The following is a 14,790-nucleotide window of genomic DNA, read 5'->3' as shown; positions in this document are numbered from 1 at the left end:
TGCAGATCATACAAAATATAACCAACACATACATTATGATGAATTATTTTGGATAAAGAGAGACTTTATTTATCCCTCTGTGAAATGTATAAGCTAACTGGAAGAAAATAAATGCTTGTAGAAAAACAGTGAAGTATTGTACACATTAATGCATTATTAAATATAATCCAATAATATAAATGTAAATAAATCATTCTGAAACATGCCCTACTGCTTAATGAGTACTATTGCTTTAAGTATGTTTCAATGCAAATACCTTTGTACTTTTTTACTTAAGAAACTTACTTATCTCTACTTTTACTAAAGTAAAATACCTGAGTACTTCTTTCACCACACATGGTCATCTAAATACAAAAGCTGCATTCACTTTGTGGTAACGTTCTGCATGTTAGACAGATACTTCTCTTCTTGTTTAAGCAATGGAACTTTTGCTCTTGATGTATCTGAATGGCAGACAAACAGATAAACTTTATCGCAGTCAGATTATCTTTTTCTCAAAACCGCATCCTTTGAGTTTCCGGGTTTGTGGCTATCACCATCTCAACTTATTTCCTCCAGATGTTTGTCTCTGCCAAACATGATCCTGAAGCATCGGAAGACATAAGTATGATTAAGAATAAATTAAAAAAATAGTTACAAACCCGTTAATACCAGACATGTTTATACAGAAAACACCTGTTAAATAAACTGCAGCGCAGTTGCGATAAACATGATTAAAAAAAAGTTTGATTTGAGATTTCGGTCATTTTTAGGATCAATAGCAAATATTGCATCACTATATTAGTCATATCATATATATATATATGCAATTTAGCAGAGGGTTTTACCCGCTGTGTTTGTATATTATTTAATAATGTAACATGAATCACTTATCTGAGATCAGTCTTATATTTACTTACAAATCGATCCTTGGTGCAGCAGTAGGGTGCAGTCTGTTTGGTCTCAACTTAAACGATTGACCCGGAGGTAAAAGGTAAGATGATGTAGAAACCTGCCTGGAACATTCCTTAAATTCCAAGAAGTCTCTGTGTCTACAATTTAGTCCTGAGTGGTCAAGCTGACTTAGAAAAACACTCATTTGTGTCCCTTGTGGTTAAATTAGAAATAGACTTCTGACAGAAAGGAGGATAAAATATATACACTGATATTAATCATGAGTCCAAGTAACTGACCACACAAACGTTCATCCACTAAGTTGGCAGGATCATTGTTTAACAATTTATTGAACAAGTACAAGTCATCATACAGTGGGAAAATAAAGCACTTTTGTTCCTCTGCTGATTTTCAGCAATAAACAGTCTCACAAACAAACGTGACTCGCTTCTTTAATAGCAACTGGATGTTTGCTGCCACCTAGAGGTCGAGCATAAGAACACATTCAAAGTCCAGAGAGAGAAAGAGGAGGAGGATCAGCCTTTCCCCTTCCTCTGTTTAGAGCCGTGCTTTACTCCTTTCTTCTTGAAGGCCGGCTTGCCTTTGGAACCTTTAGATTTGAAGGATTTGTCCTTATTTTTATTTCCACCGAATGTTTTGTTCCCCTCAAAGTTCTTCTTCCCGCCAAATTTCTTCTCCCCGCCAAATTTCTTCTCCCGTTCGCCAGGTTTCTTTGATCCGAACGACTTCCCTCCAGGCTTCATTTTCCGTCCAAATGTTTTCTCCCCGTCCCCGGATTTCTTCCATCCCTTCCCCGTTTTGTCTCTGTGTCCTCCGGGACCGTTTCTCTGGGGTGATTTAGTGTCTCTGTCTTTTCTGAATGGTTTACCCGGTGACATCTTCCTCCTCTTGGCCGGTCCATGAGTCCTCTCTGAGCTTGGCCTCCTCTTGGTAGCGGGGAACATGTCTGAACAGAAAAACAGAGTCTTGGTCAATAAATACGTTCAAAACCAAACCAAAGAGCTAATGATTTATAGCATAATGTTACATTCACCTTCATCTGGCTCCTGTCCTACAGCCTGTCTGTAGTACTCCACCTCATCATCAGACTCAACAGGAGCAAACTGATCGTCCTGCAGGCCGGGATCCTCCACCTCACTGTCCTCCTCAGCCTCAGCTTGTTTCCTCTTGATGCCTTCCAGACTCCTTTTCCTGTAACGAAGAGAACAATAAGTTTAAACTGAAACAAAATGGATCTACAGAAAGGTCCATTTATCTACAAGGCCGTATTACTTGTTCTCGTCTCGTTTCTCTTTCTTCTCTGCGACGTTCTGCTCCTGCTTCTTCCGGCGACCCGCCTTCTCTTTAAGCTGGGACTCCTTCCTCAACAGGATCTCCTTGATTTCCTCCTCCGTCTTGGAGACTTGAACAAAGTGCACAACAACTTCTTATTAGAAGACAATTCGTACCAGGTCTACGTTAAACTCTGGCGTCTTTTGATGCATCAGTAAGCGTTTACTTTTAGAGAAAATTCATGGTATTCATAGTGATTTCTTTCATCATGTACATCAGAACAGCAGGAAGATAAAAGAAAAAGGACAGGAGTGAACTCACTCATGGTGTGATAAAGGACGTTCCCCTCTCCCATGCCATCCTGTATCTTCAAAAGCTGCAGAGTCATGCGAGGACCGATCTGAGGACAAAACAGAGCAACAGCTCAGGCGCCATCCAAGCATCCAAATATTGTTTTTAACAGCTTCACTGCTGCAGCGTTCTCACCTCGGTCAAACGGACGGCGCTCTGCTGGGACGCCATGTTGCCTCGGCCGGAGTAGACCTGCGGCAGCTCGGTGATGTTGTGCTCCCCGTCTTGCTCCGCTTCACTTTCTGAGAGGTTCGCCCCCCTGAGAGACGAAGGAGAGAGAAAAATAGTTGCAGATTATCATCAAACTAAGCGCCCTTTGACCTCAGGACTAAAACTGTTGCACCGTTGTGAGACCCTTACTTTATCATCAGCTCACTGATGTCCTCAAACTTGCTCATGTTTGGGAACCTCTCCTGCATCAGCTTCTTGACTCCCCGGCTCATTCCCACGGGGACGACCTTCATGCTGCTGCAGGTGGGAAACACGGTCATGTGAGTCAGTGTGACGTTTATTCAATACAACACAGGAACTCTGGTTATCGTGTGGAGGCCCATCAGTGCGTTTACTTTGAACATACATCACTGAACAGTCAAGTCAAGTCTGTCATCATCTGAGCCAATGTTCTTTGTCATCAAAGTCAAGCTGTTTGCTGAGAAAACAATGACTATCTGAATGTATGTGACAAAATATTACTTACTAATGACGAAATTCAATTTCCTGGGTCTCTGGGTTGTAATTCAGCAGCACGCACCTCTTGATATTATTGAGGCTTACCTGAAAAAAACAACATGCTTCATTTTTTGTGCTATAATTCATGGTTGAGCGTTTACGATGCTGAAAGACTCAAAGATTCAGAAATCAGAAAGCGTTTACTTTAAATGAATCTTCAAAGGAAATCTCAGAAGACTATACTATCATCATGCCAACAAGGCTCTAAATCTCGAGTCAACCAAAGTGAGGACGATGCACTATTTTTGCTTAAAGAACATACCTTGTGCACATTAATGGAAGGAAACATGTTCTGAAACATGGTGGCCATGAGTTTGACGTGCATGCCATCAGATCCAAAGTTATTGAGGATGAGCAGTGGATGGTGAGTGAACTGCTGCTCGTGCATCCGGTGCTTCTTCAGAGATGAAACCACGTCTTTGACAAGAGCGTACTGAAAATAAAGTTTTAAAAAAAGAGTTTATAAGAGTAGGAGGAAAGAAAGTTGAAAGAGAGTTGAAAATGATTTTGACAGTTTGGGCACATCAGTGCGTTTACTTTGAAAACATCACAGACAGTCAAGTACTAAAATGTCATCATCATCTGAGCCCATCTATCTATCGTACTTGTGTTTTAATCATGAGATCATATTTTTACCTTGAGCACCCTGAAGTGAAGTGTGGGACCTTTGGGGAGTCGACAAAGCCTCTGAAAGCACAAGAAATGTGTGGTTGAATAGTGGGACAGGCTTTACATGGAAACACTGTGAAGTCCTTCTGGACCCAGCAGCTGTTTCACCACAGTGTGATGTGATCTTACCATGTTAATGCAGCTGGGGGTCTTGCTGAACATCATGAAGTGAGTCACTCCCAGAGGTCCTGCGACAGCTACAAAGTCTTTCAGCACGTTTTTCTTCCTAACCTGGTACCAAAAAAAGCACAAAAAGGTCAGATATCGTGGATGTGACTCAATTATGCATTTATTTTAAAATATCACAGGAAAATTAAACTGTTTTACTCAAATGTTAAATTAAAGCTCATAATAACCACACATGTGATTTAATTTAATACCCCAAAAAAGCACATGGTCTCATGCAGCAGTGTGAAAAGTTAAGACAAACCTTCAGAGACTCTGCAGTGAAAGGCTCCATGACCCTCCTCACGTCCACGATGAGCTGAGCCACGTTTTTCCCGATCTGACCCCGATGAAACACGAAGGAGTGGGGGACAGCAGCGTACGTCTCCTCGGCCACATGGTTAGCTGTGGCTCGGGACTTCTTCTGGTTCTTGGTCTGAAAATCACAAAAATCCACATATTGATTATCATGAAAAGAGAATAATAAATAAGATTTGACTGATTACTGTGTGATTTTGATTTAAATTACGAAAAAACACATTTTTCAGATAGGCTGCAGGCTCAGCAGGCCGCCACTTACCTTTGATTTCCCCATAATTCAACGAAATGTGGAGGTTTAGTGAATCAACATTAATAACATTGATTATTAATGCACTATATTTAAGCTTTCAAGACCAAATACGTTCATTATGAACTACAAATGTTGACAACAGCCGTTTAAACCAGCGAAGAACTAACGACGAAGTCAACGCGACACGTTCCACATGGTTCTGCCGCTGTGTGTCACACACTAATACTTCCGTGGCGCTGAAATGTCCCAACTTTAGTTCCGGGTAAAAGTAATCTGCATATAGCGTCTGCAAAAAACAAAAAGCTGAGTTAACTGCTTGTAAATACATAATACGGTTTTTATTTATCCTAATACGGAAATGAAAAGTTTAGTAAATGTGTAACAATGACATAATAGGTAAGTTAGTTCAACTCAATCAATTAGTTTAATGATAAACTATAGAAAAAAATTCATCTCATTCAACTACTTTGAAGAATCTAAAATATAAAACATATTCTGGTTTGTTGAGCATTTGTTTGTTTACCACATAATTCCATATGTGTTCCTTCATAGTGTGGATGTCTTTAATATTAATCTACAATGTAGAAAAAAATAAAAATAAAGAAAAACCATTGAATGAGAAGGTGTGTCCAAACTTTTGACTGGTACTGTATATATAACTTTTAATATTTTAATACAAACTTTTTTTATTATTAGAAATGACCCATAAGTTTGTACAAGTTGTGAACATAAGATCAACCTTGGTGAGCTTCTAAATTAAAATGCTTATTACACGTTTATGTATTATGTTGTAATAAACTAATACAGTACCAGTCAAAAGTTTGGACACACCTTCTCATTCAACTACTTTGAAGAATCTAAAATATAAAACATATTCTGGTTTGTTGAGCATTTGTTTGTTTACCACATAATTCCATATGTGTTCCTTCATAGTGTGGATGTCTTCAATATTAATCTACAATGTAGAAAAAAATTTAAATAAAGAAAGAAAAACCATTGAATGAGAAGGTATGTCCAAACTTTTGACTGGTACTGTATATAATATTTAAGTTACTGTGGATTTTTCTACTGTTTTTTTATTGCTCATTTGCTTATTTATAATACTTATTTTTTATCTTGTTTTTTTACTATGTCTCTTGTTTGCACTATCCTCTATGCTGCTGTAATCCTGTAAATATCCCCTCTGCGGGACTAATAAAGGATTATCTTATCTTAAACTTTAAATTTTATATCTAATATTTCAGTTACTGTGGATTCTTTACTGTTTTTTTATTGCTCATTTATAATACTTATTTAACGATAAACTATATAAAAAGAATAGTTATTCTGTCTGTATATATAATATTTCAGTTATTGTGGATTCTTTACTGTTTTTATTGCTTATTTGCTTATTTATAATACTTGTTTTTGACAACCAGCTCTGCTCCCAGTAGACCACATGACACAGGACACTAAAAACTTGTGCAATACAAATACAGTGTGCAATAATAGTTATAATAGTTATTCTGTCTGTATATGTAATATTTCAGTTATTGTGGATTCTTTACTGTTTTTATTGCTTATTTGCTTATTTATAATACTTACTTAATACTATACCTTATGCTGCTGTAAATCCTGTACATTTCCCCGCTGCGGTACTAATAAAGGATTCTCTTATCTTATCTTATAAACTCAAAAGGCTTTTACTAATGCTTTAAGCAGCCTGTAAGCTGTTAACAATTATACGTAATATAAATAGTAAAAATAAATATTGTATATATACAGTATATTCATGTATACATTGTCTGTACAGCAGGATAATGATATGCACGTGTAAATAACGTTATTTAGATTACTATTACTATTCCCTATTTCATAATTATAATTCTACTATAATTGCTGCTGTTATTATAAGTAGTCTTCATTTTTTCCTGCGTTACTCTGCTTACTACTCTTATTATATGAATCATTTATGTCATATACATTGAATGTGTTGTATCTCTGTTAAGCTGTTCATTCTGTACACATGACATCTATTGACTTCTGTCCATCCTGGAGAAGGATCCCTCCTCTGTCGCTCTCCCACAGGTTTATGAATCCAGAGTGTAACAAAAAAAAAAAAACCAGTTCAAGGTAACTATATATATATATATATATAATATATATATATATATACAATATATACTATATATATATTATTTATATTTTTATACATTGTTGATATATATCCATATAAGGAACACATATGGAATTATAAACAATACAAGTCAAAAGTTTGGACACACCTTCTCATTCAATGGTTTTTCTTTATTTTTATTTTTATTTTTTTTTCTACATTGTAGATTAATATTGAAGACATGTGGTAAACAAACAAATGCTCAACAAACCAGAATATGTTTTATATTTTAGATTCTTCAAAGTAGTTGAATGAGAAGGTGTGTCCAAACTTTTGACTGGTACTATATATATATATATGTATATATATATATATATATATATATATATATATATATATATATATATATATATATATATATATATATATATATATATATATATATATATATATATATATATATATATATATATATATATATATATATATATATATATATATATATATATATATATATATATATATATATATATATATATATATACATATATACAATAGTGTATGAATCCAGAGTGTAATAAAATAGTTTAAGGCCACTTTATATATATGAAATATGATACTATTAATGCAAACTGTAATACAAACGGTACCACTTCTAAAACACACACAGTTGTAGTTCTGCACGTTGACCACCAGGGGGCGACAACGTCTCTCAATCAACGGACGACGTTCGTTCTCCACCAACGAGTCAGACACACCAACTTCCGGTCGAGCTATATTTTCAAAATAAAACCCCCCATGAGCGAATCAGAACGGCGACGCTGTCACGTGATATCCGCGGCGTCGGAGGCGTGCTTTTGCTTTGAAAAGGCTGATTCCGTGTCGAGTGCTCTCCTGCTTCGGGCGTAACGGGGGGAACATCACCACAAGGACGGTTCGAGCTGCTCGGGACGGAACTCTTATTGTCGCGGGTCATATTCTCCAGGTACGCGCTCTGTGTTCGGGCTGTGACGTCACCGGGCCGGTTCCGTGAAGCGAAGAGAAACCAGCGACGAGGTGCCATGCTAGTTAGCCACCGTTAGCATGCTAGTGGCTATGTTAGCATGTTAGCATTCTGGGCTAAAGTTAGTTTCACCCCCCCAACAAACCCAGTGAGGTTGACCTTTGACCCTTTGACCCTTTGAGACTTTCACCTTGAGACACTTTTAAGTCTAATCTGGATTCTCTGGTGTTTTATGTGTAATTCATAAAAGTTTAAGTGACTTTAATCAGGGGGGGGGGGGGGCACTTAACAATTCAATTAACTTTATTGAGTAGAGACAGAGTCACAAATTACACATTTGCCTCAGAGGGCTTTAAATCTGTACATATGTGACCTCCTCTGTCCTTAGATCCTCTGTCCTTACCCCTCTGTCCTTACATCCTCTGTCCTTACACCCTCTGTCCTTAGATCCTCTGTCCTTAGATCCTCTGTCCTTAGACCCTCACATCCTCTGTCCTTAAACTCTGTCCTTAGATCCTCTGTCCTTAGATCCTCTGTCCTTACATCCTCTGTCCTTACATCCTCTGTCCTTAGACCCTCACATCCTCTGTCCTTAAACTCTGTCCTTAGATCCTCTGTCCTTAGATCCTCTGTCCTCACACCCTCTGTCCTCACACCCTCTGTCCTTAAACCCTCTGTCCTTACATCCTCTGTCCTTACACCCTCTGTCCTTAGATCCTCTGTCCTTATATCCTCTGTCCTTAGACCCTCTGTCCTTACACCCTCTGTCCTTACATCCTCTGTCCTTACACCCTCTGTCCTTACATCCTCTGTCCTTACATCCTCTGTCCTTACATCCTCTGTCCTTAGACCCTCTGTCCTTACACCCTCTGTCCTTAAACCCTCTGTCCTTACATCCTCTGTCCTTACATCCTCTGTCCTTCCACCCTCACATCCTCTGTCCTTACACTCTCACATCCTCTGTCCTTAAACCCTCTGTCCTTACATCCTCTGTCCTTAGACCCTCACATCCTCTGTCCTTACACCCTCACATCGGCACAGGAAAAACTCCCCTAAAAAACCCTTTAACAGGGAGAAAAAAGGAAGAAACCTGTGGGAGAGCGACAGAGGAGGGATCCTTCTCCCAGGATGGACAGAAGTCAATAGATGTCATGTGTACAGAATGAACAGCTTAACAGAGATACAACACATTCAATGTATATGACATAAATGACTCATATAATAAGAGTAGTAAGCAGAGTAACGAAGGAAAAAATTAAGACTACTTATAAAAGCAGCAATGACTATAGTGGAATTATAATTATGAAATAGGGAATAGTAATAGTAATGTGACTAATAATAATAATTGAAGTAGCAGTGGGTGTCAGCCGGGTCACAGCAGGAGGCACGACTACGGCCCAGGTACCACAACGATTCATGGAAACCTGCAAACTCCACACTTGGTGGATTTATAGCATGTAAGGCTTTCAAGTAGCCTCATTTACACACTGATGCACAAGCCCCTTGCAGAATGGAGTCGTTGACAGATTTCTAAACTGAGTTGAATTTTCACTCCTTGTGTTTTAAAGGGTTGTTGTTTGTATCTGTATCAGGCATGTTTGTTAAACTTCTGCATTTGACCTTCTCTGTCTCCTCTCCCAACACCCTTATTTTCATGTTTTCCTTCCTGTTGTATCAACTCTCCTTCACTCTGCTTCTCCACGCTGGTGCAGGTCCCACCATGCGTAGTGCACGTTTCCTCTTGATTCCCGCGCTGCTGCTCCTCCTGGCCCTTCCCGTCTCTGGTGGACGCTACAACGACGACTTTGATGATGGCGAGGACCTAGCAGACTTTGATGACAATGACTTCGCTGAGTTCGAGGACATGAACGACGAACAGGGAGCTGAGGCAGAAACTGCGCCTCCGCCTCGCGCCTCACCGTCCTCGCAGCCTGAAGAGGATGAAGACGAGGATGAAGCCACTGTGGAGCTGGAGGACGGCCTGGATGGCTTTGAGGACTCGGAGACACAGGTACATTGTCTTGTATTACTGATTACAGAATCATTTTTGAGCAGTTTTCATAATAAATGTTTTTATTAATTTACGCTGTAGCAAAGCTAATTAAACTTATTGTGTCCTTAGGATCAAGACATTTACAGTAAATATGACCATGAGGAGTTTGAGGGGATTGGAGACATGGAGAAGCCGGGCCACTCCATGAAGGACCCTCTCATAATCCACACGGTAAGCTGGGCTTATTGCTAAAAGCTTCTCAGAGGCAAGTTTCACACTCCTCTGTCTCCACCGGCTCTAGGTCAGCTTGGAAAAGCCCGGGTTAAAGGTGGCTCACGGCTCTGACTGTGAGCTTTACAGCAGACTCACCGCCTCCTGTGGCCTAAGTGCAATAAGAAAGTTCTGATGTTAACATTGTGGTTATGAAAGGAAGTGTACAAAAAAGGAATCTGGACAGGCGCTGGTTAAAAAACCTTTGTAACTCCATTTGAGCTTGATTTTGGTAAAATATGAATTATATATTGACACGTACAAGCATCTGACCATGTATAAAAACAAGCAAGACGAAATGATCAGATGTTGGCCCAGGAAAAATATCTAGCACCGGTCAAGCTTTAATTCCAACTAACGCTTGCTGTTTCTCTGCAGGTTCCTGCACATCTGCAGAACAGCTGGGAGAGTTACTACATGGAGATCCTGATGGTCACCGGCCTGCTGGCCTACATCATGAACTACATCATCGGCAAGAACAAGAACAGTCGCCTCGCTCAGTCCTGGTTCAACTCACACAGGGAGCTTCTAGAGAGCAACTTTGCACTAGTGGGTGAGTTGTCTTCAGTTTGCAACACAGCAGTGTGTGAAAGCAACGGAGGACGTGGTGACGGTCGGTATGACGCAGAGCTTCTGTTAACTGTCTATAATTTCAATGTGCAGGTGATGACGGCACCAGTAAAGAACCAGTGAGCACTGGGAAGCTGAATCAGGAAAATGAGCACATCTACAACCTGTGGTGCTCTGGGCGTGTGTGCTGTGAAGGCATGCTGATCCAACTCAAGGTATGAGTAATGTGTTTAATCTATAGGAGAGTGTTGGTGTCACTGAATTTGTGTTTAATAAACTGTCATGTCATGTTCTCTCTTTGTGGTCTACTCCAGTTTCTGAAGAGGCAGGACCTGCTCAACGTTCTGGCCAGGATGATGAGGCCCGTCTGTGATCAAGTGGTATGTTTCAGTCAAAGAGCAATTCTGTGAAGTTAAAGACAAAATCTAGAAGCACTGGACTGTTCTTCTATAAGCAGTCTCACGGTCATCGTCTCACTAACAGCGTCTCTCTGTTCGCAGCAAATCAAAGTGACTCTTAATGAAGACGACATGGACACTTTTGTGTTTGCGGTTGGCACCAAGAAGGCGATGGCCAAGCACCAGAAGGAGATGCAGGACTTGGTGAATAATCCTCCACAACTTGTGCACATCAAATAATGCACTCTAAAGCCTTGTTTACTATACAGCACTACTGTAACTTCATAAAAAAAAATGTTCATGGTTTTGATTTTTGTTCTTTCTCCACAGAGTGAGTTCTGCGGTGACAAGCCCAAGTCCGGGGCCAAGTTTGGGCTCCCGGACTCTCTGTCTATTCTCAGTGAGATGGGCGAGGTCACGGACGGGGTGATGGACAACAAGGTAAAGTCTCTTTACGCCAGTCTCACACACAGTATAATGTCTCAGAGTACAACAGGGTGTCTTTGTCTCTTAAAATAGAGCTCTCTCTCATGTGTCTGGAACTGTTTTTGTTCTTTTCAGATGGTGCATTATATCACCAATCATGCTGAAAAGATCGAGTCCATCCATTTCTCGGACCAATTTTCTGGTCCAAAAGTTATGCAAGAGTAAGTATTTATGTAATCATTTTTCTTTTTAATCCCTGACATGGAAGTTATTTAGCATTTGTATGATTTCTCTGTGGTACTTAAAGTTCCTGTGTGTGTTTTTTCAGGGAGGGTCAGCCCTTAAAGCTGCCTGATACCAAGAAGACGCTGTTGTTTACATTTAATGGTGAGCGTTTAGTCTCTCCTGTCTTCACTTTACCTCATGAGCCCGTCATTAAATGTTCATGTCTAATGTACACTGAATGATTGTGTGTGTAGTGCCTGGCATGGGCAACACTTCTCCCAAAGACATGGACGCTCTGCTCCCTCTCATGAACATGGTGATCTACAGCATCGACAAAGTCAAGAAACTCCGCCTCAACAGAGAGGTGAGCAGGATTCTAACACTCCATATCTCATCCCAATGACCTCTGACTTATTCTAAGTACTTTTTATCATATGTAGGGCAAAATGAAAGCTGACAGAAACCGGGCCCGTGTGGAGGAGAACTTCCTGAAGCAGACTCACGCTCAGCGGCAGGAGGCCGCACAGACCCGCCGGGAGGAGAAGAAGAGAGCCGAGAAGGAGAGGATCATGAATGAGGAGGATCCGGAGAGACAACGCCGTCTGGAGGTCAGAAATGACACAAACAAAAAGACTGTTAAAGGAACAGTCTGACCTTCTGGGACAGCTGCTGATTTGGTTTCTTGCTGAGAGTTAGATGAGAGGATTCTTGCAATTTTTATTGAATGCACTCACTGTCAGTCGCTTTGAATGGAAGCATCAGCTAAAATTGATGTAATGCAGCTTTATGATAAATATGTAGCTTAGCTAGTTAGACTGGCTCAGTCCAAAGTAACAAAAGATTGTTTTTGAAGCTAAAATGAACACGTTTGTTTGTCTTTATATCTATAGAAACCAAAGCATAATAATGACAAACATTTTACAGATGATAACGTGATGTTATTGTTTCTAAACTTGGGCTTTTGTATGGCTTAACAAACAATATGTAGCTTGTTAAATTAGCTTTAGATGTTCTGGTAGGTTGATATGGGATAGGTAGCTGTTCTCCTCTGTTTCTTAGCTTTATGCTAAGCTGAGCCAACTGTAGCTACATGTTTACTGTACATGCGTGACGGTCGACAAATCTTCTCATCTAACTTTAAGCTCAAAAATATCAATGAATTCTATAAAAGCAAAGCACACAAATAACGTTTCAAATATTTCTCTTTTTTCAGGAAGCGGCCCAGCGACGTGAGCAGAAGAAGATCGAGAAGAAGCAGATGAAGATGAAGCAGATCAAAGTGAAAGCCATGTAAAGGACGACCGCAGATGAAACGAGCACACATGAAGGCAGAGCTCAGCAGCTCTGACTCTGTCGCTCTAAACAGACAAACCGTGGCCTCCTGGTGTGTCCATCTCTGCTGTCTCCGTCAACACCTGCTCCGTTTGGTGTGGCTCCACCCGAATGACTGAGAACGAACTGTCCATGTCAAGTGGGAGGGACTTTTTCTCGCCATCATATCACCACAATTTTTTATTATTTTTTCTGTCCAACCATTGTCTCAAAATTGATTGGAGCTCTGTTTGAAAGCTGTGTAACTCGGAGAGCTTTTTAAACTTCATCTGCTGGGAGAGAACACACTATTTTATAAAAAGGGTCGCTGTGGTTTCATTGGAAATTTATTAGCATTAATATAATCTTGAAAGATACTATCAAGGAAATTTTAATTTATATCTGAGGTTGGTTTCTTGCAGGCTGTTTCTAACGATTATCTGAACAAACATAATAAAATGCACTGGAGTCTGTTGGAAAACTGTCTCTGTTTCTCTCTGATTTGATTTTATGAGGCCGTTGCTGAAAACCCCTACAGACAAACATAGAAACTGAGTCGCAGACCTCTTGGTAGCAGCGGTTAAAAGGGTGAGGCTTGATGCTAAATATAACTGAGATTGTGTAAGCAGTCTCCTACTAGATTTGGTTTCATCAATGTGGTTGATGAGCTAAAATGGATGCAATGACTGTGTTTAGCCAGATGTAAGCTATATTATAAAACATATGATCCCTGGGTAATTTGAAACAAGAATCTTTTAAAGTTTTTTTTCGTCCCAAAGTTGTCTCTAGAGGTGTTTATTTTGGGCCAGTTTCTGAATCCAACAGTCAGAAATCAACCAACAATCTTCAGTATGCAACGCTGGAGTGTAACTCAGTACATTTATTCAGTACCTGCACTTAAGTACAATTATGATGTAGTTGTATTTGAATTATTTGACAACTGTAGTTAAAAAAATATATTCAGCTTATAAAGTTCAGCTTACTTAAAATTGCTAAGCGGTTTATACAGTAGTTAAAATAAGTTCCACCTCCAATGTTGGAGAAAGTATTGAGATCCTTTACTTAAAAGTACAAACACTACCACACTGTAGAAATAATCTGTTACAAGTAAAAGTGCTGCATTGAAAATGTGATAAATGTAAAGAAAATATAAAAATGTCCCCTGTGACTATTATTCTAATATCTATTCTATTATTAGATTATTATTACTCATGCATTAATATAAAAACATATTACTGTTGTAGTTGGTTGATCCGTAGCTCATTTAAATAACTAATGATAGGTTTTATTATGGATTAAGCTACTGATTTTTTTTTCCTTTAATCGATCAATTGCTTGGTTTGTAAAAATTTCTGAAAATAGTGAGAAATATTGTCACAATTACCCAGAGCCCAAAGTGCCGACGGTCCAAACCTCAACATTATGATATATAAATTAAAATGATTAGATGGTAAGTTGCCAATTCATTTTCTGTGAATCAACTAATCTTTTCAGCTGTGCATGTACAAACTGCACTGTACTACTTTTTATGTTTTGTATTTAGGAATCTTAATTTGTGAAGTAACTAAATAATGCTGTCAGATAAGTGAAGTGAAGTAAAAAGCACATTTTCTTCTGACATGGTGAGATAGAAGTAGAAAGGGGCATGGAAAGAAAAGACTCAAGCAAAGGACAAGGACCTCAAATTAATATTGAGGTCCAGTAAACCCACCTCAATGAGCTTTAACATTTAAAACATTGCTTACAGGTCAATGCATCACTAATTATTAAACATTTAATTAAACACTGTGGGAGAAATGTTGCTGTTTGATGAGTACTTTGAATTTTGATACAAACAAAAGTACATTT

General features: G+C 39.1%; 2 protein-coding genes across 2 annotated transcripts; one reads left to right on the top strand and one right to left on the bottom strand.

Annotated features, from left to right (window-relative positions):
- Nucleotides 1-1,202: 1,202 nt before the first annotated feature.
- ppan (peter pan homolog) lies at nt 1,203-4,875 on the bottom strand. The gene is made up of 12 exons (XM_054607350.1): nt 4,661-4,875; nt 4,346-4,516; nt 4,045-4,146; nt 3,883-3,933; nt 3,509-3,679; nt 3,215-3,291; nt 2,878-2,985; nt 2,653-2,776; nt 2,488-2,566; nt 2,167-2,296; nt 1,928-2,085; nt 1,203-1,840 (listed from the first exon to the last, which is right to left on the bottom strand). The coding sequence occupies exons 1-12, from the start codon at nt 4,673-4,675 to the stop codon at nt 1,410-1,412; spliced, it is 1,617 nt and encodes a 538-aa protein (XP_054463325.1). The 5' UTR covers nt 4,676-4,875; the 3' UTR covers nt 1,203-1,409.
- Nucleotides 4,876-7,562: 2,687 nt separating this feature from the next.
- ccdc47 (coiled-coil domain containing 47) lies at nt 7,563-13,440 on the top strand. The gene is made up of 13 exons (XM_054607751.1): nt 7,563-7,731; nt 9,462-9,760; nt 9,872-9,973; nt 10,391-10,565; nt 10,676-10,797; nt 10,897-10,962; nt 11,083-11,184; nt 11,311-11,421; nt 11,542-11,627; nt 11,735-11,793; nt 11,886-11,995; nt 12,072-12,239; nt 12,845-13,440. Exons 2-13 carry the CDS (start codon nt 9,470-9,472, stop codon nt 12,923-12,925), a joined length of 1,473 nt encoding a protein of 490 aa, XP_054463726.1. The 5' UTR covers nt 7,563-7,731; nt 9,462-9,469; the 3' UTR covers nt 12,926-13,440.
- Nucleotides 13,441-14,790: the final 1,350 nt, after the last annotated feature.

This window comes from Anoplopoma fimbria, chromosome 11 (assembly GCF_027596085.1).
Source record: "Anoplopoma fimbria isolate UVic2021 breed Golden Eagle Sablefish chromosome 11, Afim_UVic_2022, whole genome shotgun sequence".
Lineage (NCBI taxonomy): Eukaryota > Metazoa > Chordata > Actinopteri > Perciformes > Anoplopomatidae > Anoplopoma > Anoplopoma fimbria.
The sequence above is the reverse complement of the archived record's forward strand: the minus strand, read 5'-3'. Positions and strand labels throughout refer to the sequence as shown.